We start from the raw sequence: 25580 nt of genomic DNA, 5'->3' as shown, positions 1-25580 counted from the left end.
AGGTGGTTTAGGAATTCCAAAATTATTAAACTATTATAGAGCATTTAATATAAAAATAGTAGTAAAAATTTTAAAAGGAGATGTTAAACTTTGGGGTAATTTGGAAATGAAGGAAATAAAGAAGTTTGGTTACAAATGGTTTTTGGAAAATTTTAAAGGTAAGGTTAAAATTTGTAATTATTGGTTAAATAGTTTGACTAAAAATTGGGACAGAGTAGCAAAAAAATTAATACCAGACGCATTGTATTTAGGTAAACTGAAAGAGAATTGCCCAATGAAATTAAATAGTAACAGAGAGAGGATTATACTAGAAGAGAAAGTGGAAACAATTAGTGAATGGTTAAAATTTATAGAAAATGAAATGAGGAAAGAGGAAATTTATGGAAAATTAAACATTAATTGGTTTGAAAGAATTCAAATGAATAAATGGAATAGGAAATGCAAAGAAAGGAACGATGAGAGTAGAAAGGAAACGGAATTTAAAAATTTGACATCTCGAATAATAAAAGATGAAATTGGGCCAAAGGGATTAGTTAGTAAAATTTATAAATTTATTAACTTTGATAATAACTCACAAAGGGTAATGAAAGAGAATTGGGTAAAAGAACTGGGTATTGGAATTTCTGATCAAAATTGGAATATGAATTGGGTTAGCAGAATAATGAGGACATTATTAATAAGGATTAAAGAACATAATTACAAAGTTATTTGGAAGTGTTATTTGACCCCAATAAGACTTTTTCAAATGAATAATAAAGTGGATAAAATGTGTTGGAGATGTAAAGTGGAACTCGGGACATATGTTCATATGTGGTGTAAATGTAATGGGGTTGAACTTTTTTGGTCTAGGATAGAAAATGAAATATTTGAAATAATTAAGAAGAGGGTCAAATTGAAATTGGAAACCATATTATTATTAATATTGAATGAAACAACATTAACAACTGGAGAAAGAAATTGGTGAGGATTTTGGTTATAATGGGGAGAATTATAATTGCTAGATATTGGAAATTAAATGTTGACTTAAAATTAGAAGAATGGTACAATGAAACATGGAAATTTGCATTAAATGATAAATTGACTTGTGATATTAAAATTAGAAGTGGTATATATAAAGAAAATGTTTTTTGGAACACTTGGCAACCATTTGTGGATTTTGCACTTGGGAGATTGGATGAATCGGCACCAGTACCTTATCAAAGAGATTTCTGGAAGAATTGAAGACTTCAAGTTCCTAAAACTTCCTTTCTGTTTGTATAGCACGTTGGGGGAAAAAATTTTTTTTTTCCTTACTATTGATTTTTTGTATTGATTTTTTTTTCCTTTTTGTTATTTTTTAACAATAAAAATATAATAAAAAATTAAAAAAAAAAAGATCTCTCAGCGGCTTTTGATACCATTGACCATGGTATCATGCTGCGCCTGTTGGAGGGGTTGGGAGTGGGGGGCACTGTTCTGCGGTGGTTCTCCTCCTATCTCTCCGACCGGACGCAGTCGGTGTTGGCAGGGGGGCAGAAGTCAACCCCGAAGTGCCTTGTTTGTGGGGTGCCGCACGGGTCGGTCCTCTCGCCCCTTCTGTTCAACATTTATGTGAAGCCGCTGGGTGAGATCATCTGTAGCTTTGGGGTGGAGTTCCATCAGTATGCTAATGATACTCAGCTGTACATCTCTACCCCAGGCCATCCCAACGATGCCCTTGAAGTAATGTTCCGGTGCCTGGAGGCCGTGCGGATCTGGATGGGGAGTAACAGGCTTCGACTCAACCCTTTCAAGACTGAGTGGCTGTGGCTTCCGGCGTCCCGATATAGCCAGCTGGTGCCATCGCTGGCTATTGGGGGTGAGTTATTGGCCCCCACAGAGAGGGCTAGCAACTTGGGCGTCCTCCTGGATGCACGGCTGTCTTTAGAAGAGCATGTGATGGCCGTGGCCAGGGCTTTTCATCAGGTTCACCTGATTTGCCAGTTGCGTCCCTTTCTGGATCGGGACTCCTTATGCACAGTCACTCAGACACTCATCACTTCCCGCCTGAACTACTGCAATGCTCTCTACATGGGGCTCCCCTTGAGGAGCACCCGGAGGCTCCAACTGGTGCAGAAAGTGGCCGCGCGGGGGATTATGGGAGCGAGGGGGCGCTCCCATGTGACGCCTCTCCTGCGTGAGCTGCACTGGTTTCCGGTGGTCTTCCGGGTGTGCTTCAAGGTGTTGGTGACCACCTTTAAAGCGCTCCATGGCATAGGGCCTGGGTATTTGTGGGACCGCCTTCTGCCGCTGATAGCCTCCTACCGGCCAGTACGCTCCCACAGAGAGGGACTCCTCAGGGTGCCGTCAGCCAGGCAGTGTCGGCTGGCGACCCCCAGGGGGAGGGCCTTCTCTGTGGCAGCTCCTGTCCTCTGGAACGACTTGCCCCCGGAGATACGCATGATACCAGATCTCTGGGCTTTTCGCCGTGCCCTAAAAACTTTTCTTTTCCACCAAGCAGGGCTGGCGTAACCCCCCCCCCCTTTTTTGAGATGTTAGATTTTAATTGTCTATGGGTTTTAGTTGGGATGTTTTAAATTTTGGGCCAAAGTGTGTAATTCTTTTAACAAATTTTAAATTTTGTATTGGGATGTTTTTTATTTTGGCTGTGCACCGCCCTGAGTCCAGCAGAAGGGCGGTATACAAATTTAATAAAATAATAATAAAATATTAATATCACTTTTCTCCTATTAACCAATCTCCTCAATTGCTACTGAGAACATCGTTGACTATTTGTAAGATTTTATGGGATATATATGTGTGTGTTGTGTGTGTGTAGAAAGTATTTTGTATGTATTGTAGCAGATGACCAGATAGAGCCCAAGGAAGGGATCAAGTGTGTCATCAGTCTCGAGTCACTTCACACCCACAAGGTTTCTAAGTTCAACCCTTGAATTCTGTTGACTCTTATCTACCACCAATTTACTTTGGTGATAGTTCAGATCCTTTAGAGAGTATTAGCATACAATAAACCTATATTCATTTGAACTGCCTGGACCCTGCCTGTGCTTGATATGTGTCTGTGTGATTGTTGTGGAGAAAATGGTATTATATATATGTCACTTTTTATTTTATTATTTATAAAAATAATAAAAGTGGATTAAAAATGCCTAAAGATAAATAATAAATAAATAAATGGGAAGTAGCAGAGCATGTTTTCTTTAGCTTTTATGTGCACATCTTTCATCATGGTAGTTTTTTCTTTCCATTTTGCAAGATACAGAAAGATGAAGAGAAGGTACACTATTACAGACAAAACAAAACAGAATGTAATATATTTAAATTAATTTTAATAAGTACCAAAAAGATAAGCTTTATTTTGCATGGGGGTTAATAAATATTCTTTAGCAAGCAAAGTGACATATTCAAACATTGGTCCAGTTATTTCTTTTACATTTTTATGAAAGCAATAACTTTTTTCCAAGCTAAACACAATCACAAATTACAAAATATTATTATCCCTTTGTTTTTGTTTGTATTTTGTTCTTCTTAACTAGAGAACATTAAGAAATGAACTGTCATCCAGAGATTTGTGTTAATGACACTGATGTTTTAAATTACATAGATACATTTATCATGCAGATTTTTTTATTGTGCAAAATTTAAGTGGTGTCTGTAAGAATAAGAGTAAGTTTCGCTATTTAAAAAAACAAACAGCCCTCCTCATTTTATTTCTTGTTATTCAACCAAATGAAAACTGTAATAAAAAGTTACTACTTGGGAAGGCTTCTAATTCTCCCACTGTTTCTGAACTCCAAGACTACAAGTACATTGCACAACTTAACTGGTTGCCAGCTCTAGCATTTCCTGAAAAGGTGGCAGTTGTCACTGTTTCACCTAACTGTGACATCAATTTATTCTTTTGAAATGTGCTTAGTTATTGCATCATCTTTGTTTACCTTTCATTTATTTGTAAGCCAAATTTAAAGTGCTTTGATCCTGACAGCCTGGGTCCCTCATGTTTCTTAAGTCACACAACATGCAAAAATATATTGGCTATAAACCAGGCTTGAATAATTGGCCATCAATGAAGGCAAATATAGTCCACCAGCCAAATATGGCTTAATCACATCTACAAATACTTCTGCTGCTGGTGTAGACCTGAAGAAATGGTGGAATTGTCAAGCAGCCTTGTCTACCACAAGTATGGCTGGTGAGCAGTGGTGGGCTGCTGCCAGTTTGAAACCAGTAGTTCTGACCAGCGACTGGCCCCGCCCACCACCCGGGTGCTATCACGTCCTATATAATTGCCGCTTTTTCAATGCCGCGTGCATGTGCGGAAGGCACACACGTGAGCAAAGTTTTCATTTTCAGTTCCAGGAGAACCGGTTGTTACAACTGGCAGCAGCCCACCACTGTTGGTGAGGTTACATTTGACTTAGTGAGACACATTGCACAAGCTTGTTGTAAACATTTTAGAGATCCTTGGTTTGCCTTAGAGAAGCCCTCGTTTGCCATCACTTCTCTCCATAAAATAGCATCTTATTTTTAAACAATGCAAGTGAATTAATCTTCAGTGCAGTCTCCTGTGTTAAACAGATGTGTCATCAAATTATTTTTTCTCATAAAGGAATTCTATTTTCTATGTAGTTCTATTTAACTATATTTTCTTTTTTCTCTGTACATACATCTTTTGATAAATAAATATAAAATACTTTGTTGCATTATGTGCTAAAAGATAATATAGACTATATATACTATATAGGTAATATAGACTATATATACTATAAACAAGTTGAGTCTTAGATGCAATTAACATGATCATCTTAAATAGCAGTGCCAAAAACAGGATTCGCTCTTTCATTTGTCATGAGCATTTCAACAGCAATGGCTTAGCATAGCAAAAGTCTTGACCACATAGTTCGTGGAAGCTCATATTTTTAACATTAACAACATTTAATTTAGTGCAATTCTGAGCATCTTGAACAGAAATCACATGAGCTCCAGGCCAACTAAACACTTTAATAGCAACAATTAAGGAATGATAAAAACTAGCTACAGACTTAAATGTCTACACAAATGAAATTGTTTTTGTGGTATTAAACAACTTGCATACTTTAATTGTAGTATTTTTCAGAAATAATATATTAAGCAAAGATACACAACATTCTCTTGGTGTTTCTGGTTTACAACAATACCAGTTGAGTTAAATTAAACTCAAGAAAAGCAGCTTCTTTCAAAGTAGTTTCTTTTAGTTTAACCACTAGAATCCAAGCTATTCAGGAGAATAATCACCCCTATTTAAATTGAAATGATAAGAAATTGAAAAGACATCCTTATACTCATCTTGAAACCATGGATACGTAGTTGCTTCTGCAGATCATGTATGGTTATTTTTATCATGCAAAGAATTGAGAAGACCATAGGTTAGTAAGTGCAAGCCTTAATTTTACAAAGAAATGTATCGGGTTGTGGTATTCTTGTTATAGAAGCAAGGCCTGACATTTAATACCAGTCCTTGTTTAAAATTTAACATTAACTAAACCAAACTAAATATGAAACCATATATCTGTGCTAGTTCACTTGATTATTACAATATTGTGTGATTGTTCAGATGTGAATGAGCCACTCCAATATAGAAGCAGAAGGTTAATATTACTTTTTATATTTATGTCAAACATGGTGCTTTTCAGGTGTGCAGCATGGGAAATTTTCTGGCTATACATTGATTCCATAGAATGAAATCATACTTGGTTGTATGATTACAATACTGAAGACATTGAAATGTTACAGAATAGGCAAATTCCATGCCTTCAGTCATCCTTTTTAATATGCATCTAGATAGTCATAATTCTATCTGTTTATATTGTAAGCCACCCAGACTGAGATGAGTGGCATTAAATAATAAATAAATATGATTCACAGATCTATCCAGTCTTTAAGTATAAAGTGACCAAGTCTACACTTGTGAACCCAGTCATATGGCTCTCTAATCGATCACTTCTACGCAAAGTCTATACATAATTATTCATATTCTGCTAATCCAGTTAGATTTGTTTTCTGGAAAACAGATTATCTACATATTTCCAAATTACATTATAAAATAATTTTCTGGTTGCAGATAAGATAGGTCCCTTCATAATTAATATGCAGACATATGTGGGGAAAAAGATAAATGAACTACAGTGAAACTGAAGTATTATTAATTATAAATATTGTATTACTGGAAGATCTGTTGATCAGATCTACAACTAACTGCCAGATTGAAACCCCATTTATCTTAGTATATCTGTGAAGTAGCTCTGGTTTGCTGCTGTTCTAAGGCTTCTGAGAGAAAATTCTATGTATGTTTCAAAAAGTACATTCTCTCATCCTAGAATTTCAATTAATACATATTTCTCTGAAATGCATGCATTCATTTTACAAATAAGCTTCCAACAATTTATTATTTCACTTGATATAAAATAAAATGAAGACTTAGTGTCCATGCTTTTTTATTAAAGCCATTTCTATTAATTTTTTCATTATCAAATCTTATCAGCAAGGCAATCTGTTCATAACGGCTTTGAAGAATTCAACTGTTAAGTAAGTATCTACAGAATAAAATTTTTAAATGTCTTACACTAAATTATGTTTTGATTATAAATGGGCAGGAAGAAATTGATACCTTACACATCCATAAAATCTCTGAAACTATCTGATGAATCCTAGCATCCACATTTATTCCAAATACTTGTTTTTACACTAGAAGACAAAAGACACCCAGATAAAATGTCTGGGTGGAACACTGTAGCAAGCTATGCATTATTTTAAGGGGAAAAGGAATCCTTACTACCTAATAGCTAAGTGCAATGTGCTTTAGGTGGCTAAATGCAATTTATTTAAGACAGGGTTTGGTGAAGTTATACCCCAAAGATAAAAACATTAGTAATAGTAGTTTTTGCAGTTGTCACAAGAAGCTAACATAGGATTTTATCCTTGTTGTAGAGATATTGAAACAACAAATGCATTTTTGCATTTTAATGCATTCATAACTGCTGGTTATTCTAAAGTGCCATGTAATAGAACCATAAATCCTAGGAATTGAGCATATTTCTGGAGGGCATAAAGAAAATTAATTATTGGCCTGGTAAAATTTGTATTAAATTTGTATTAAATTTTCCTACTGATTCCTACTGAATGCCATTACTCAAATTTATCATTCAATGTCCCTGTGGTGCTAAATTCAAAGTTTTTCAAACTGCAAAAACTACTTTGTTGTTGTAATTAGTACCATTTTCCCTATGCATAGAAGCATCAGAAAATCACTGAGCTTTTTATTAAACAATATCAGACAAGGTGTTGGATCCACAATATGAGAAATGGTATATGTACGGAAGAATCTTAACTGAAAATTAGGTATATGTTTAGTTAGGAGATCTTCCTTCCTTCCTTCCTTCCTTCCTTCCTTCCTTCCTTCCTTCCTTCCTTCCTTCCTTCCTTCCTTCCTTCCTTCCTTCTTTCTTTCCATTAAGAATTATTTCAGTTAAAACATTACCTAACACATAAGAAAATATACATTATCAATCTTCTAAATAAGCTCAGGCACAATTTTTAAAAAGTGTCTATGCATTGAGACAAGAATGGAGAAATCATTCATTCTTTTCTGTGATACCATTCTCAAACAATTCAAATTCTACCAGAAAATGTATATACTAGATTAACTGTCACATTCCTACTCTTTCCCCCCTACAGCTTGGCCATATACAGTGCTATCTTCTAATACAGCAGAAAGAAGGATGTTTTAGCAAAATGGCAACAAGAAAAATGGCATCTCCAGTCATATAAAAAGGACAGGGCTTTGACTGCAATGCCACAACTACAATTTGCTTGTTTTGATTACTTTTCTTGCAGATGCTGCTGAAATAACTGCTCTCATGGATGTAGTTTACACTTGTAAATGCATTTTACATGAAAATGTGACAAACACTCAGACCAAGCAAACAGATGGAGAAAAGTGACAGCAAATGGTAGATCATCTGCATTTTATGCAAAATAGCCACAAACATTTTTGGAAAGGAAACCTTCCTGTTTAAAATTCTGGAAACTGGAAAATGACCAAAATGACCAGATGGCTTACCGGCAAAATTCTATAAATACTTACAACACCTTAGGTCCATTTATACTTGAAATCTACAATGAAGCACTGTTTGAAGCAAAGATTCCCAAAATATGGACAGAGGCAATTATAACACAGATACCTAAAGAAGACTCTGATTTACTACAAACAAAAAACTATAGACCGATATTGTTAAACATAAACTATAAAATTTATGCCTCAATAATTGCAAATAGACTGAAAATATTTTTGAATGACTTCATACATGTAGATCAGAATAATTTGCCAAGAGGCAAATTAAAAACAATATGCGGATGATCCTGAATACATTGGAATACTACGAGATGCACTCCGGAAAGCAGATTTTTCTTGATGCACAGAAAGCTTTTGACAATTTGAATTGGCAGTTCATGTTCTTACAATTAAAACAGATGGTGTTAGCTAGACACGTTAGACAAGATAGTGAAATAAAACATGAGAATAAAAAAGGAGGTGTATAAGTTACAGGCATTCGCTGACTTTTTATTCATTCTAGAAGATCCACAGGAATCAGGACCTAAATTAATTGCAAAAATAGAAGAATATGGTGCAGTTGCAGGACTAAAAATAAACAAAGAGAAAATGATTAAAACTTGACAGATAAACAGAAGAGAGAATTTACAATGATGAACATGCAAATTGTAAAGAAAGTTAAATATTTAGGAGTCCAATCAACAGCAAGATATGTATCTCTCAAAGAAGATAACTACGAGAAACTGAAAGCACAAATTAAAACAGACGTGAAAAATTGAAAAAACTTACAATTGTCCCTATTGGGTAGAATAGCTACAATTAAGATGAATATTCTGCCGAGATTATTGTACCTGTTTCAGACAATCCCAATAAAGCTGGGGAAAAATATTTTGAAGAATTAAATAAGATGATATTAAAATTTGTATGGCAAGGTAAAAAAGCGAGAATAAAATAAAAAATGCTACAAGGTTTAACATCTAGAGGAGTAGAGGATGTTTTGGCTTTCCGGATGGGGAGCTATACTACCAAGCATCGACACTTATGTGGATGAAGAAGTGGATTAATTTGAGGAATACAAGATTATTAACACTGGAGGGTCATGATTTGCAGTTGGGATGGCATGTCTCTCTATGGTACGAGAAGGGAGAGATACATAGTTACTTCCAGAGGCATCACATTAGGAAGGCATTACTGCTAGTATGGATCAAAATCAAAGAGCAACATTATCTGAAAATAACAGTTTGGTTATCTACAATGGAGGCAGTCAAAATGTCCAAATGTCATAAATATGGAAAAATCATAAGATATAAGGACATACTAAATGAAAGGGGAGAACTAAAAACTAAACAAGAACTAAACAGATCAGGGATTGACCTATCATGGTGGCCACAATTACAGATACAATCCAGATACGAAAAAGACAGGAAGGGGTATGGGTTTTATAAAGAACCATATGAGCTAGATCAGATGCTAATGGAAGCAGATGAAAAATTAATTAAGAGGATATATAATTATTTAGTAACCATTAAATTGGAGGAAGAACAAGTAAAAGAAACTATTATAATTTGGGCTAAGAATATTGGTTATACAACCGAATTAGACAAATGGCAGAAATTATGGAATAGAAATTACAAACTTACAATGTCAACAGCATGTAAAGAAAATCTCTATAAAATGTTTTAGAGTGTCTTGCAGGCGCTTGTTACCTGCAAGAATAGCTAATATGTACAAAAATAAATCTGTCAAATGTTGGAAATGTAACCAAACACCAGGTTCATATTATCACATGTGGCGGACGTGCCCGAAAGCAAAAAAATATTGGAAGAAAATTTGCATATGGCTAGAAGCTATGATAAAACAACACATACTTGAAACCTGAGATATTCCTGCTGGGCATGCTACAGAAAAGTATAAGGGTAATACATATTTAATTTTACATATTTTAACAGCAGTCAGGATTGTATATGCACAATATTAGAAAAATGATCAAACCCCCACAGATGAGAATATAATAAAAAATGGAATGTGCAGAAATGGATAGGTTAACACTAAAAATTAAAGAAAAAGAAGATTCAGAATATTTTATGACATGGGAACTTTTTTTTACAAATGGTTAGTCAATAGATACAGAGATCAGATGGACGGGTTTATATGAAATATGGATTATATGAGAAAGAAAAACTGAGTAGTAAACATTTTTATGCTTATATAATTGATATTAATATGGAAGATAGTATACTTTATAACAATGATTGATAGTATATACTATATATTTGTATGTTGATACGATCATAACGATTATGAGGATGTTTAACACTTTTGTTACCTAGAAAACACTGTTCAATTTAGAAATGGAATTTGTGATATAAAAACAATAAAATTTTTGAAATGAGGACCCAGATTATGGGGGCAATAAGGTGACTTTGTATAAATATACAAAAGTATATTTTTTATATTTATACAAAGTATTTATACTTTTGTATAAATATACAAAAGTATGAAGGCTATTGCTTAACGCATTGTAAGCCGCCCTGAGTCTCTGGAGAAGGGCGGCATATAAATCAAATTAAAAAAACAAACAAAAAAACAATAAAATAAATAAATAAATAAAATTCTGGAAACCAAGAGGCAACTGATGTAGACAATGCTTATCTATATGTGATTATCTGATTTACTATAATACAGTTTTCTATCTATCCAGAAAAAAATATGTTGCAAATATACTCATATAGTACTACAGTCTGTATACTTTAATTTATATCATGAAATGAATTTAATTTATATCATGAGACTGAATATATCAGTCTCAAACACTGATTTGAGTTTTAGAGGCTTTATAATGAAATTGTCTATACTCTACATGCTATATCAAATTGTAAATGTAACATATGTGACCCATCCATTTTTTGTAATGCCAAAAGCTTGCCCTCACGTAATAAAAATATCAGGATTCCTACAATTTATTGTATATAAGTTTAAAAAAATAAGGTTTTACACTTAGGCAAGAAAAACCAAATGTGCAGATATAGAACAAGTGGTATCTGGCTCAATAGTAGTAACTGTGAGAGGCGTCTAGGAGTCCTAGTGGACAACCACTTAAATATGAGCCAGCAGTGTGCTGCAGCTGCCAAAAACATTAACACAATCCTAGGCTGCATGAACAATTGGATAGAATCAAGAACTTGTGAAGTACCACTTTATAATACCTTTATTATAATACCTTTATAATTATAATACCTTTATAAGACTATACATAAAATATTGCATCCAGTTTTGGTTTCATGATATCAAAAAGATGTTGAGACTCAAGAATACAAAGAGCAACAAAGGTAATTAGGGGACTGGAGGCTGAAATATGAAGAATGGTTGCAGGAACTGGGTATATCTAATCTAATGAAAAGCAGGACTGGGGTGACATGATAGCAGTATTTCAATATTTGAGGGGCTGCCACAAAGAAGAGAGAGTTAACATATTCTCCAAACCACCTGAAGGCAGGACAAGAAGTAGCAGGTGGAAGATCATCAAAGAGAGATCCAAACTAGAACTAGAAATTTCCTGACAGAACAATTAATCAGTTGAACAACTTGCCTCCAGAAGCTGTGGGTGCTCCATCACTGGAGGTTTTTAAGAGATTGGACAGCCATTTGTCTGAAATGGCATAGGGCCGTGATGGCGAACTTATGGCACGCGTGCCACAGGTGGCACCCGGAGCCATATTAGTGGGCATGCCAGCTCAGCTCTGGGGCGCATGCGCGCGCTGGCCAGCTGATTTTCGGGCCTTCTGGGCCCACCAGAAGTAGGGAAACAGGCTGTTTCCTGCCTCTGGAGGGCCTGGGGGGCGTGGGGAAGGCCCGTTTTTTTTTTCTTACCTGGCTCCAGATCCTCTCTGTGTATCTGGGAATGGCGAAAACAGCCTTTCCCACTTCCTTGGAGGCCCTACGGAGGCTCAAAGGACCCATTTCCTCACTCCCGGTGGGACAGGAAGTGACGTTTTTTCCTGTCCCCAGCCTCCAGAGACTCCTAGAGAGGCTCCTACAGACTCCTAGAGAGGTTCTGGAGGCTGGGGACAGCAAAAAATGTCACTTCCTGTCCCACTGGGAGTTGGGAAATGGGCTTTTTCAGCTTCCGTAGGGCCTCCAAGGGAGTGGGAAAGGCTGTTTTCGCTGTTCCCAGATACACAGAGAGGATCTGGAACCAGGTAAGAAAGAAAAACGGGCCTACCAGGCCATCATGTGCCAGGAGTGGGGGGGAGGGGGTTGCGCGCACATGCGCGTGGGCACGTGCGCGTGCAACCCTCCCCCGCCCCCCCTCTCCTGGCATGCGATGGCAAAAAGGTTAGCCATCACTGGCATAGGGTCTTCTAGAACTGCTCTAGAAGGGGTTGGACTAGAAGATCTCCAAAGTCTCTTCCAACTCTGTTATTCTGTTATATACTATTTTTCAACCTTGGAAATGACTTGGGAATTCCCAGAATTCCCAAGTCAGCATCTTAAAGTTGCCAAGGTTGAGATACACAATCAGTAGAATGGCTTGCATCCAAAAGTTGTAGGTACTCCATTACTGGAGGTTTTCAGGAAGAGATTGGATAACCATTTGTCTGGAATGGTATAGGTATCTCTTGGTCAACCAGGCAGTTGGACTAGAAGACCTCCACGGTGCCTTCCAATTTTGTTGTTCTATGTTCTAGTTTATAATCTTGTTTCAAGTATTATCCACATGGTATGTGCTAGGTACAGCTGTTGCATCCACTCTACATTGCGCTTGTTTGCCTTGTATGAAGGAATAGATCAAATGCTCAAACTGCAGCACCAATCTGGATTACTAGGCATTAATTTAAAACAAAGCTGTTAATGCTGAATAATGAGTAGTATGGAATGGAAATGTTGAGAAAATGCTCATTTTAACTAACTATGAAATGCCGTAGGTATTTCTTTTTGATTCAGGTTTGAATAAAATGGATTTCTATTTTTTCTTTTTGATACAGGTTTGAAATTCTGGACCAAATATAGGAAAAGATCTAGTAAACAAAATTGACTATGTGTCTTGTAGGGCTGCGCAAAGCACTTGGAGCTATTTCACGTGTCTGGTGTGCCAATTTACTGCTAGAGTTGTAAAGCCATCAGGTCCTCCTGAAAGCTTAATGTGACCATTTCAGGAGTCTGCTTATCCTATTTGAGTATGTATATGTATGTCCAAAATAATTTTTGGTATGTTTATCACCAAAGCAGATCGGTATACCATTGTCTTTTTAGCAGCATAATTATTGAAATATATTTCTCATGCTTGGTATACAGAAGTCGCTCAAAAGTGTTTTAATTATTCCCTTAAAACAAAAAAAATTACAAAATTGCGGAAATGGGTAGAAATTTTTTAAATGTAATATGAAAAAGTAAAGGAAAAAGTAGAGCATTGTATGCAACTAGAGCCAGCAAGAATTAGAATAGCAAGCAGAGGTTTTAACCAGTGGTGGGTTGCCCCCGGTTCGGACCGGTTCACAAGGACCGGTAGTAAAACTGGTGGGAGGCCCCACCCACCACCCCAGATGTGGTCATCTGTGCACATGCACAGTAGCGTGCACATGCTCCCATTGCGAACTGGTAGTAAAGGTAAGTAGAACCCACCCCTGGTTTTAACCCTGAATTTTAAAAACACATATACTAATGGCTGACTTCAATGTTAGTAGCATGAATGAGTGTAACTGAAGCTAGAGAAGCTACAACTGAACTAATTGAACTGAACTAACTGAAAATTACAAATAAGCTATGTATCATCCTATGTTCAGGTTAACAACTATTTATATTTCATATATAGGCATCAGGGCCAACAATTTCGGTGCAATTGTCTAGATCTGTTAGTGACATCCACTAGAATGCAATCCTAGTTCATATGCAACACAATCAAATGGATCTACATAACTTGCTTGGTGTAAGACAGGGTGTTGGTTGATTATAGCATGACTGTAGGTATCCTTATTTTTAGAATCAGGATATTATTATACAATTCAAGACAGTTCATTCAAGTATGGTTTTGTTAAAAGCAAAGACCAATTACATTATTGTTGCATGGAATTGTAATAACAGTATGCGTGAAGTTTATTGCAAGCTCACTAATATGCATGATTATTTGATACTAGGTTCCACAAAGTTTAAAAAGAATTTCATCTAGACAAATATTGTTCAGTTATATCCTACCTGCTGCCTGAAAAATTAGAAATTCCAGCCCTGATATATCAATCTAGACAACACAAAGAAAATCTACTACATAAATCAATTGTATCTAAGATCCCCTCTTTCCTAATTTCTGAGAAGCAAACTTCTGATCAGCTATTGTTGGAAGGAACAAAAGTCTCTGATATCACATCAAATTTTAAGAAAATATTTAGGTTATAAAACACATTTTCCTTCTCTAAAGACCAAATCTTGTGCAGTGCTATGAACTGTCATCTCCTATGAAATTAATGAGAGATAGAAACACAGAGCAGTTTGAGACAGAAGAGCCTTGACTGGTTGTGAACACTTAAATATTACATACTTGGAAGATTTTATGACCTGTGATTCACTACTGGGTTTCATGTACAGTGACAGTGAGGACAAAGCAACAGATGAATCAGACTGTATTGGGTCTTTTGAAAACATTGGTTCACACTTCATCACACTCAGAATGCCTCAAAAAATTAACAAAAAATTAATGCTGGAGCACCAAAGAGAAGGATATCACTGATAATAAAGAGTGGTTATTTTGCCTTTCCTACTACTAGCATTTTTTTTGCAGGTTTCCAAGAACAACACAGATTGAGAATTAACCCCAGATGTAACATTTGAAACATTTGTGACATTTGAAGAGAAGAATTCAGATCAATGACTAGGGCTTTGCCTTAGAATTATGTTGTTGCAGCCCTTTGTCCAAAAACAAAAAAATTAAAAACTGTCTACATTGTGGTATTTACATTTGATTTACATATATACATACTTATACATGTATTTGTACCTGGATAGCATAGCACTGGAGAGCCAATTGCTAATTTACAAATAAAACATTTTAAAATATGTATAACTATACCATGAAGAACTTTTTATTGCTCACCTTCACAACACTGTTGCACTCGTTTCTGAGTAATATAGATCTACATTATATATGAACAGATATAAAAATAAGGATTTTCTTATTCTATAATAATGTTTGAAATAAACTATGTTTTCAGCTACTGTTAATTAAGAAAGGATAATTTATTAAAGGGGATAAATACATTATGGGGCAATATGGTTCCATCCTTTACACTTTTTCCTATTACATGAAATGTCTTTAATTTAGGGTAATGTTATGTTTATGTTTGTTCCTAGGGACAAACCACCATCCACTGTGGTGCAGTGGATTAAACTACTGTTAAAGTAGTATTTAGCTGCCAGCTGCCTACAATTACTGTGAGTTCAATTCTCACCAGGCTCAAGGTTGACTCAGCCTTCCATCCTTCCGAGGTAGGTAAATGAGGTAAAATGCCCCCAACAATCTGGGTCCACATTTTACAGATCTTGGAAGGATGGAAAGCTGAGTCAACTATGAGCTGGTCAGGATCCAATTCCTGGCAATGGGCAGAATCAGCCAAAACACTGCATTCTAATCTCATACATACAAACACATATATACATGAGTTTCCACACATTAATTTTAAATTTGCTTTATATTTACAATATACAGTATTGTTAAACTTTGCAATATCTAGTTTATGCACTATGTTCAAGTACTGTACAAAACTGCAATAAATAACACTAGACAACTACACAGTTCTACTATAAAGACACCATCATTCTGATGTATTTTTTTTCTTAAAAATCAACCATAAACTGCTAATATGTACCAGTATGTGAATCAAATACTTTTGATTGACCAAATCTATTGAAAAATTTAAAACTATAAATAATTATCAGTGATGATATTGTTTATAAGGGCTTTGGGGACAAGTTTCAGAATGAAATTAATGGATCATATTAAATATAATACAAAAATTGTAAATACAGGCTTTAGTTTTGTTTTCATAAGTTTTTAAGTATTTATGAAGCATTAAAGATTTTTTTTCTTTATAAACAAAAACAAAAAATAATCCACTTCATAGAAAAACTATTTTTTTAAAAAGTTGTCTTACATTTATGCCAGGAAAAGATAAATTGTACTTTACAAAAGCAGCAATAATAATTTATGATAAATGAATTAAATTGAACTACCATTATGGAACCAACATTGAAAAACAAATAGTATGAAGGAAGGCTTTTAGAGTGGAATTAATGGAAACTTTACTTTGGAAAAGAATGCACAAAAATTTTATGTTACCAATGTATTTAATTCCATGAACAGTATCCGAAGGTATTGTATATTCTAGGTACTTAGCATTTCTTTTGAAAGTTCCATTTTCCATTTTGAAATGGAAATTCACAAGGTGGATTTTATATTCAAAGTTGCCTTGTCTACTACATGTAGTTTACTTCTAGATAAAGTCATATACCTATATGTAAAAATGTAAAATGTTGCTTCTCATGGTATTAGGACAAGCAAATTATCCATGAGATTATGCCCTATTGACTGATCAAGAGTCTTTTTTTATCTAGTTTCTGGAACTTCTTATAGTAAACTAAAAAAAGTGTCAGAAGTTTTTTCATTATTGGATAGTTGAATGGGTTAATATTACATATATCAAACCATGGCTACAAAACATGGTTTTGAACAGACTCCAAGGAACAAGTATACAGAAAGAAAATGATTATTTAGGCTGATCTACAAACTGCTTGTTCAAGCACTTACTAATGTGAGGGTAGCTTTTATGCTTCTGCTTGAGCAAGATCATGCAGAAGGAGGTTCCATAAATGGAAGAACATCTTTGGATTGAATTGCACATTTCTCATGCAATACTCTAGAGACTGAGAACAGCTTTTCCATGAGCAAAAGATAACTTCATCATATGGAAGTGAACATTTGTATCCATCCTTTGGTACCAACCTTTGGATTCAGTTTTAGGCTTATTAGTGAAGTCACTTGATACTATTAGTGGCAAATTGTCATATGCACAGCAATCAATGCAAATGATTTCTAAGGCTGCTCATTTCAAAAATTCAGAAATATAATAATTGAAAACAAATATTTTTCTAGTCATTTCAAATAATAAAATGAAAACTGATCTTACCTTACTGCTACTACTATATCCTTAATAGTGAATGGCTTATTTGAAGGATCATATTTACCTCAAATATGAATTTAAGGAGACCTTCCCCCAAATGTAGGGTAGTTAGAAAAATACAGTATATTATAAATCCAGACCAAAATACCATACAATGCCAGTTTCTCCTGTTTGTGTGTATATCTATATACTGCTAAAACTCTTTTTAGCAGTGTCTGTTTGATTGTTTGTAACCTTCAATTGGGTGAAACGGTGCATCACAGGGCAACAATTTTGAATCAATGTACCTCAAATGAGCTAACTTAAATAATGCATCCAAAATGCAGGATCCCTGTTAGATTGAAAATTGGTAAAGTTATGATTTATCAGCCACAGTTATGCAATCATCATTTCTCCCTGCCAGCTTTTTACAATGAAAGTTAATGGGGAAGCAAGCAGGAAGCTGGATGTTGCTCCTGCTCCCAGAGCTTCCCAGAGTATTCTGTTTCTCTGAAATGATTACCCAATAGGTCACAGATTGTACAATATATACCGTGTTTCCCCCAAAATAAGACCCTGTCTTATATTTTTTTGAACCCTGAAATAAGCGCTTGGCCTTACTGCCATGCGCTCAAAAGCCCGATTGGACTTATTATCAAGGAGAGATCTTATTTGGGGGAAACGGGGTAATTGTGTGTGTGTGTGTGTGTGTGTGTGTACACATGTATATATATACAAATAAATACACATACATACATACATACATACATACAAAAGACCTTACAAAGTGTTTTGTTAGGATTTTGAGCTGGGTTTTTAGCCAGGATTTTAAGATTTTAAGCATTTTAACTAACAGACTCATACCCTTACTTGGATTCGAACTTGGGCTGCCTGCTTGTTAGGCAGTTGTATTAACCTCTAAGCCACAAGTTCTCCTCCCTTCATCAGCTTGAGCCAGGGGAGAGATTAAGGTGTCTTGATAGAAAAACACTTAATATAAATCTAATATATATATGTGTGTGTGTGTGTGTGTGTGTGTGTGTGTGTGTGTGTGTGTGTGTGTGTGTTGGAATACTCCCATCCCAAAAAGTGTACAGACAGGTTAAAATTTTAAAAAAACTGAAGTAATACTTACCAATTTCCTATAAAATTAAGTACTCCCATCAGCACATATCAACCATGTTCAAACTCTAAACTTTTTTATAGAGAGAAATATGTAGGTACAGACACCCACATACATGCATATTCCTCTCTCTCTCCTTCATGAAGCCATAAGAATAAAATGAAAAGGGATAGAAATGGAATGAAGGGAACAGAAAAAAATTGGATGAAAAGAGAGAAAAAGTAATTCTGCAGGACAGGACAGGACAGGACAGGAAGAGAGAAGTTTTGTTTGGAAGTTAAATCATTAAATTTATCAGACAAGGAACCTCTTTCCAAGAAACAGTAAATCTTCATGTTAATGTTCAAAAATATCCATGCATTTCAGCAGTGATGTCGGAAGCTATCTGCATAGCTTTCAATATCTTTTCAATAGCTTTTTCTATTTCTAATAGCAAGTATATCTCTCTGGGAAGAAACAGGTGTTCCTGCTGGGTTAAATTCTCCAGTTAAATTCTATCCTGTTCAAGCTTCTGCCAACTTAAAACATAGGTTTCCAACTTTGATGTCCCAGTTGGTATAAAAATATCTCGTCTGTAATAAACTATATATCTCAGAACCAAAAGAGCCACAAAAAGATGTAGATGTTGACATCTACAAAAATAGTGACTTGAATATATGGAGGTTGTCTTATCAATATTGCTTCTCTTTGAACTTCTGCACAATTTGCCTATTTCAGCTTTTAAATCATGATTCAGTAGAAGTCACTTGATCCAGAATGCACTGGAGACAGAAGAAGGGAAATAACTAATTACTGACTTAATATAACTAATCAGGAACCAACATAACATGCTTAGTTGTTTAGTTTTATATCTCATTGTGTTTCTGCATGTTGTCAACATCTTCTGCAATGGGTATGGCTTCAATTATTTCCTTGTATTTGTTGGAAGGAATCTCCAAGTGCAACCCTTTTGTTTATCAACAGACCACTGGTCACACCATAGGATAAGCCGATAATTAGCAACTTCAAAACTTGATTAAAGGAAATTATTATCCCTGTCATTCTGAATCTTTTATGCATAACTTGCATTCTTAATGATTGCTAACAAGAGAGTACTTATGCTCACTACATATCTATAATATTTACACGGGCACTGATACTGTAAGAAATTATTAAGATTACTCTTTTTTAAAAAAATCCTTCTCTTTTTAAATGATAGCTTCTTTGCATTAAGTAGAATCAGTTGTCTCATAGAAAAATATCTTAAACTTTAAATTAAAAAAATAGCGTTACTAGTTATGTAATTATGTAGGACCATACAGTATATGAGTTGTATGGATATAATTAAGCATAGTTAAATCCAAATTTAGGAGAACTCACATAGATACGAGAGCCATCTCCTGTACAGAGAGATGCTTACAGATCCCATGACTAAACTCTGTGCACCTCCTTTGGAGATAAACAAACATGACATCTATATACATCCTGTACATATTAGTTCATTGATTAGCAGTTATTAATCATACTGTACATAGGAAAACAATTTGATCATAATGATGTTACATGCCCTCAGCATAAAGTTAAGGTTTTAGTGTGAGGGTGCAAACCCATGCAAGACAGGTTCCCTGTTTAGATATGTGGCCCAATACACCAAGTTGAATGTGCCAAATAAAACTGGAAATACTATTCTGGACATTCTGTCAATTTTGCTAACACTGTTAAAAGTTTTCTTTGCTTCTTGTGGTTTGGTTTCTGGTTTGACTTTGTGGGGTTCTGAAGTAGTGGTAGCACTCTTGGAGATGGTGGGGAGAACAGAATCCTTGGTGATGTTTGGTCCATAATTGGCAACAGCCACTGCGTAGGCATTGTTTTTCTTAATGACTGAGGCCTTTTCTTTTTTCTGTTAAAAGATAATATTATTATTAAATATCTTCAAACATTTCTGCACCAATAATATTATCTACTTCATTCAATCCAAAATAATGTTCCTCAGATTGACCTCGTTGACTATGGTACTGCCATTGTAGAAAGCTTCTCCAACTTTTGGTTAAGGCCATGTATACCTATGTGTGAATCTTCAATGGTGACATGATTCATTTTCTTCACTGTGGTGGAGTAATGCTGTTTTCATGCTGATCAAATTGGAAGCTTCCGTACCTATGCTTCAATATGAACCAACTCTTATGTAAGTGGGAAGAATATTTGTATTAATTATTTTATAAAACAAATTATTTTGCAGTATCTAGAGATGGGGAAAGTGTCATAGACTGTTATTATTCAATCTGCATAATTGTATTATTTCTTGCCATACTTCAAGAAAAGGAGTAAGTTAGAAGATCTGAAATGCACATTATGGTCAAGGTAACCAGTAACTGCCATGATGAGAAATACACTTCTTTCTTATACTGTGTTCTTCAATATTAAGAACAGCACAATATGGAAGCAGCTGGAATTGCTTTGTTCCAGGATGTTTTTTCAATTTCCCAGCTCTAGAATTTCCTGGTAGTCCCTCACTAGGCCTGAACCTGATTAGTTTTCCAAGGGTAGTGAAAGCTCTTTTGGAGGAATGGCAGAATAAATGTTATCTGTTCTTTTTGCTTATTACTTTCTGGAGCCCTTCTACTAAAAGCCCTTGAAACAAATTGTGTTTCAGGTTGTGAGGAAGAATGAACAGACCATCAACTAAACTGGAATTGAGCTATCTGAATAATTCTAAAACCTGTGAAAGTTAATGTCACAAATTCACGAAAAGTCAGAATTAGTCCTTGGGTACTTCCTTTTCCCTTCTATTTTTGATTCTTTTAGTTTATAAGCCACAGGTTAGTGACATGGAGTTTCCCATTCTAAAAAAGCCATCACTATCTATAAATTAGTAGATAAATGATACAAAACCCAAACTCAGATTTCACTTTTCCTCTTCAATTTCATGCTTTCCCTCACAATTATCCAATACTTTTACATGAATTGCAGTTTAAAGTTCACTTGAACTCCATCTCAACTATGCAGTTCACTTGAACTCCACCTCAACTATGGTTTTACTAGCATGTTAAGAATGTTTCTATCTTCTTATTGCTAAATAAGAATATTGCTAAATAAGAATATTGATAAATAACGTTTTTCATTTTCTCAAGTTCCTTGTGCACACAATGGAATTTGTACAAGCAAAAAACATTTTTTCAAAACAGCACAACCATTTTAGCACTAAAAAAAGGACTTTTTAAAGGAAAATTCTTTTTAAGAACTGCAGGTGCCAAATAATTGAAAATGCCCTTTTAGGGATCTTAGAAATCTAGTTTATTTTTATTTTGTTTTGAGACAGCCATAGATCTGGAGAAACAAAACCCAGATGTTTATTCAAGGTTTTGGTTAAAGCAAGAGGGTTTCCAGCAGGGATGGGTTCTACTTACCTTTACTACTGGTTCGCAGTGGGAGCGCGTGCATGTTACTGTGCATGTGCAGAAGCTTCTGCGCATGCGCATATCTTCATTTATGATGTCTGGGCGGGTGGGCGGAGCTTTTACTACCGGTTCTAAAGAACTGGATAGAACTGGGATTAACCCACCACTGGTTTCCAGAGGTATTTTACTGGGTCTACGCGGTTCCCTTGAATCGGCTTCAGTGACCTGAACTGTTGGGCTTGCGTCCGCTCAGGATTCTGCCTCTGGGAGCGCTTCGATGGATTCTTGAGGCGTGGCTGGTTCTGCAGGCCTGGGCTCTTCAGAAGAACTCCGCTGGATCCCCCCCACCTCCTAGGCTGTTGTTGTTTTGGCCCCCCCGTAAAAGTGAGCTGTAGTAAAGTTTGTGTTAGGTTGCGATTGTCTAGTTCTGTGAGTACCGGTTGCCGGTTGTTGAAGTGTTTCTGGCTCCGGAGTTGGTCAATATGTCTATTCCAGATCTTACCATCATTTAATTCTACCCTGTAAGATCTTGGCCCGGTAACTTAAGTTATTTTTGTTGGTACCCACTTTGGGTCGCCCATGTAATTGTGGGTGTACACTAAATTCCCCACTTCGAACAACCGGTATTTACTGGTTGAATCTACGGGTACCTCTGCACTATAATTAGGGTGCAGTCTGTCCAGTTGAGACCTTATCTTCTGGCCCATTAACAATTCGGCTGGGCTTTTGTGTGTGGTTGCATTAGGCATAATGTGTTGGACTAAGAGTAGCTTATCTATCTTTTCCTGCCAGTCCCTTGGGCCCATTCGGGCCAGTGTTTCCTTTGTTGACCAGACCATCCGTTCCGCTAATCCATTAGCTGCTGGATGCACTGGGGCTGCCAGGGCATGTCTGATTCCTTGGCTGGCTAGAAACATTTCAAACTGGTTGGCTGTGAACTGGGGCCCATTGTCTGACATTACCATGTCTGGTATTCCATGGGTGGCAAACAGTCTCCTCAAGACCCTGATGATTGCTTCTGTCGTGGTTGTTTTCATGAGAGCCACTTTGAGCCATTTGGAATATGCATCTTCCACTATGAGAAATGTTTGGCCATGTACCGGCTCAGCAAGGTCAATGTGTATGCATGCCCATGGGGATTTTGGGATTTCTCAGTCCCTGGGGGGTGCGCTGGGGTGGCTGGCCTAGTCTCCTGGCATGGTGAGCACGTTGCCACCCATTGTTCTATTTCCTTGTCCATCCCCAGCCACCAGACAAAACTCCTCACTAGTGCTTTCATTCTGACTATCCCCGAGTGACCTTCATGCAATGATTTTAGGATTGATTCCCTCAATAACCGGGGTATTACGACTCTATCCCCCCATAGTAAGCAACACTTCATTACAGATAGTTCAAGTTGGCGAGTTTTAAACAGCTTAAATTCGCTCTCTACTACCTCTGGCCATCTCCTCAACACCCAGTTTAAAATTTGTGGCCAGATGCTATCTTTGACTGACAGTCTGGCGATCTCTGCTGTTATTGGGCTGGTCTCTAACTCCTCTATCAGCAGGATGGATGTGGTTGGGGCTGGGTCCTTGATGAGGTCTGGCAGTGGGGATCGACTCAGGGCATCTGTGTGATCAATGGTTTTCCCTGGCTGATGGATAAGGCGGTACTTGTACGTGGCCAGGAAGATAGTCCATCTCATCATACGGGGAGGCAAAAAGTTCGGGGTTGGTCAATCGCCTGCGATGAGGCCTAACAATGTAATTAGTTCAAATTCACACCCATAGACATATTCATGGAAACACTTAATCCTTGCCACTGCCGCCACTGCCTCTTTATCCAGTTGGCTGTAATTGCATTCAGCTTTTGACAGCATTTTTGAATAAAAACCGATTGACGCCTCTGTTCTGTTTGGTAGGTGTTGGCTGAGGACTGCTCCTATCCCTAATGGGGATGCATCGCAAGTCAGTACGAGAGGTAGTGTCTCACTTTATAGCATGAGAACACTCTTAGAAGTTAATAGTTCTTTTACTGCTGCAAAAGCAGAAGCTTCTTTTCATCCGCACTTCCATTCTGTTGACTTATCAAGCAATTGATGCAGCGGCTCTGCAACAGTCATCTTCTGTGGTAAAAAAATGTTGTAAAAATTCAATAGCCCCAGAAATGCTTTAAGTTCTGTTTTATTTGTCAGGGTGGGGGCTACCTTAATTGCCTTGATTTTGTCATTTGTGGGATGGATGCCTGCTTCATCAATTAAGTATCCCAGAAATTCGACACTAGGTACCACTATTTCGCATTTTTCCTTCTTTATCTTAAGGCCAGCCTCTTGGAATCTACTGAAAACTCATCTCAGTCTTTGTGTTAATCCTGAGTCTCCGGAGAAGGGTGGCATATAAATCGAGCTAATAAATAAATAAATAAATAAATAAATAAATAAATAAATAAATAAATAAGTAAATAATAGTTCCTTGTTCTCTGAGGCCACAAGGACATTATCAAAGTAAGGCACCACCCCTGGAATGCCATGTAGGAGGCGCTCCATTAAGCATTGGAAAATTCCTGGGGCCACACTAACCCTGAATTGTAGTCTGTGGCATTTAAAAGCCCCCCTGTGGGTCACAATGGTTTGTGCCTCTGCAGTAGCCTCATCTACTGATAATTGTTGATACACTTGGGCCAAATCGAGTTTAGCAAAGATTTTTCCTTTTCCAAAGGAATGCAACAGATGTTGTACTATTGGTACCGGGTAGGTGCTCTGTTGCAGTGCCTTGTTTATTGTTGCCTTATAATCAGTGCATACGCAAACTGACCCATCTGGTTTCACAGGGTTGACAATAAGTGTCTCCCACCTAGCATGGTCGACCGGCTCCAAAAACCCCTGTGCAATTAATTTGTCTAATCGTTCATCCACCTTGGCCCAAAGGGGAATAGGAATTTGCCTTGGTTTCAGTCTGAAAGGGATAATGCTAGGGTCTGAGTTGAAAGATATAGGGGTCCTCATATACTTGCCCAGGCTTCCATCAAAAACATCCTTGAATTCCGACTGCAACTCCATTTGCAATTCATTAGGGTCCTCTTCTTGTAGGGAATGTATGATTAGTTCTATGCTAATGTCTTTAAACCATTCTACCCCAAGCAGGCTGGGCAGGTCTTTATCCACAATTGTTAGTGGCAGGTGGCCCTTGAATTCCTTGAATTTGACAGGGAAAAATCCTCTTCCCAGGACTGGGATGTGATAATCCTTGATAATCCTTTAGTTTGATTCGTTGTGGCTCCAGTTGTTGCCTGATTATTTCTGGGACTGCCTTCTTTATAGTTGTCCAGGATACTATGGAGATATAGGATCCACTATCTATCTCAATACTACATGGCTCTTTCCCAATCTGTACTGTGATATGCGTTTTTTTTTTTCTCTATAGGCATCAGAATGCCCTATTATTGTGTGTTCATAGTCCCTGTCTCTTTCGGTTCTGTTTCCTTCCCACCTGTAGTTTGAGTTTGGCGCCCTCTGGAATCCCCTTTGTTGTGGGTCATGTTGCCTGTTGGGATGCTGCCTCTAATTAGGATATGCAGGCAGGCTCGCTCTGCAGGCTTCTGTAATGTGCCCCCTCTTTTCGCACTGTTGGCATATAGTATCCTTAAACCTACACACCGACCTGGGGTGATTCCCTTTGCATCCTGCACACCATGGGGTTCTCTGCTGTGCCTCATTTTGCCTTGGGTTTCTCTCTGCTTTGAGTCTATAGATATCTTCTTCTTCCTCGCTTCTCTGTTCTTCACCCCCATCTATGTATCTATAGTCAGCCTCCCTGGAGGAATGGACGCTTTCTGTCTTGGGGTTATCAGTCACCAGTTTATCAGAAAGTTCAGCTGCCCTCACC

The 25580-nt window shown here is 36.8% G+C and overlaps 1 protein-coding gene across 1 annotated transcript in view; it reads right to left on the bottom strand.

Moving 5' to 3' along the window:
* Positions 1 to 19904: 19904 nt before the first annotated feature.
* LOC139320230 (gamma-aminobutyric acid receptor subunit alpha-2) overlaps positions 19905 to 25580 on the bottom strand; it is a 441414-nt gene continuing 435738 nt past the window's right edge. The window contains exon 12 of the mRNA XM_070948459.1: positions 19905 to 20216. Coding sequence (XP_070804560.1) covers positions 19905 to 20216 — 312 coding nt within the window. The remainder of the gene's footprint in view (positions 20217 to 25580) is intronic.

The sequence above is a fragment of the Pituophis catenifer genome, unplaced genomic scaffold (genome assembly GCF_029215685.1).
Source record: "Pituophis catenifer annectens isolate HBS135680 unplaced genomic scaffold, rPitCat1.0.hap2 SCAF_8, whole genome shotgun sequence".
Classification (NCBI taxonomy): domain Eukaryota; kingdom Metazoa; phylum Chordata; class Lepidosauria; order Squamata; family Colubridae; genus Pituophis; species Pituophis catenifer.
This window is presented reverse-complemented; position numbering and strand designations above follow the sequence as displayed.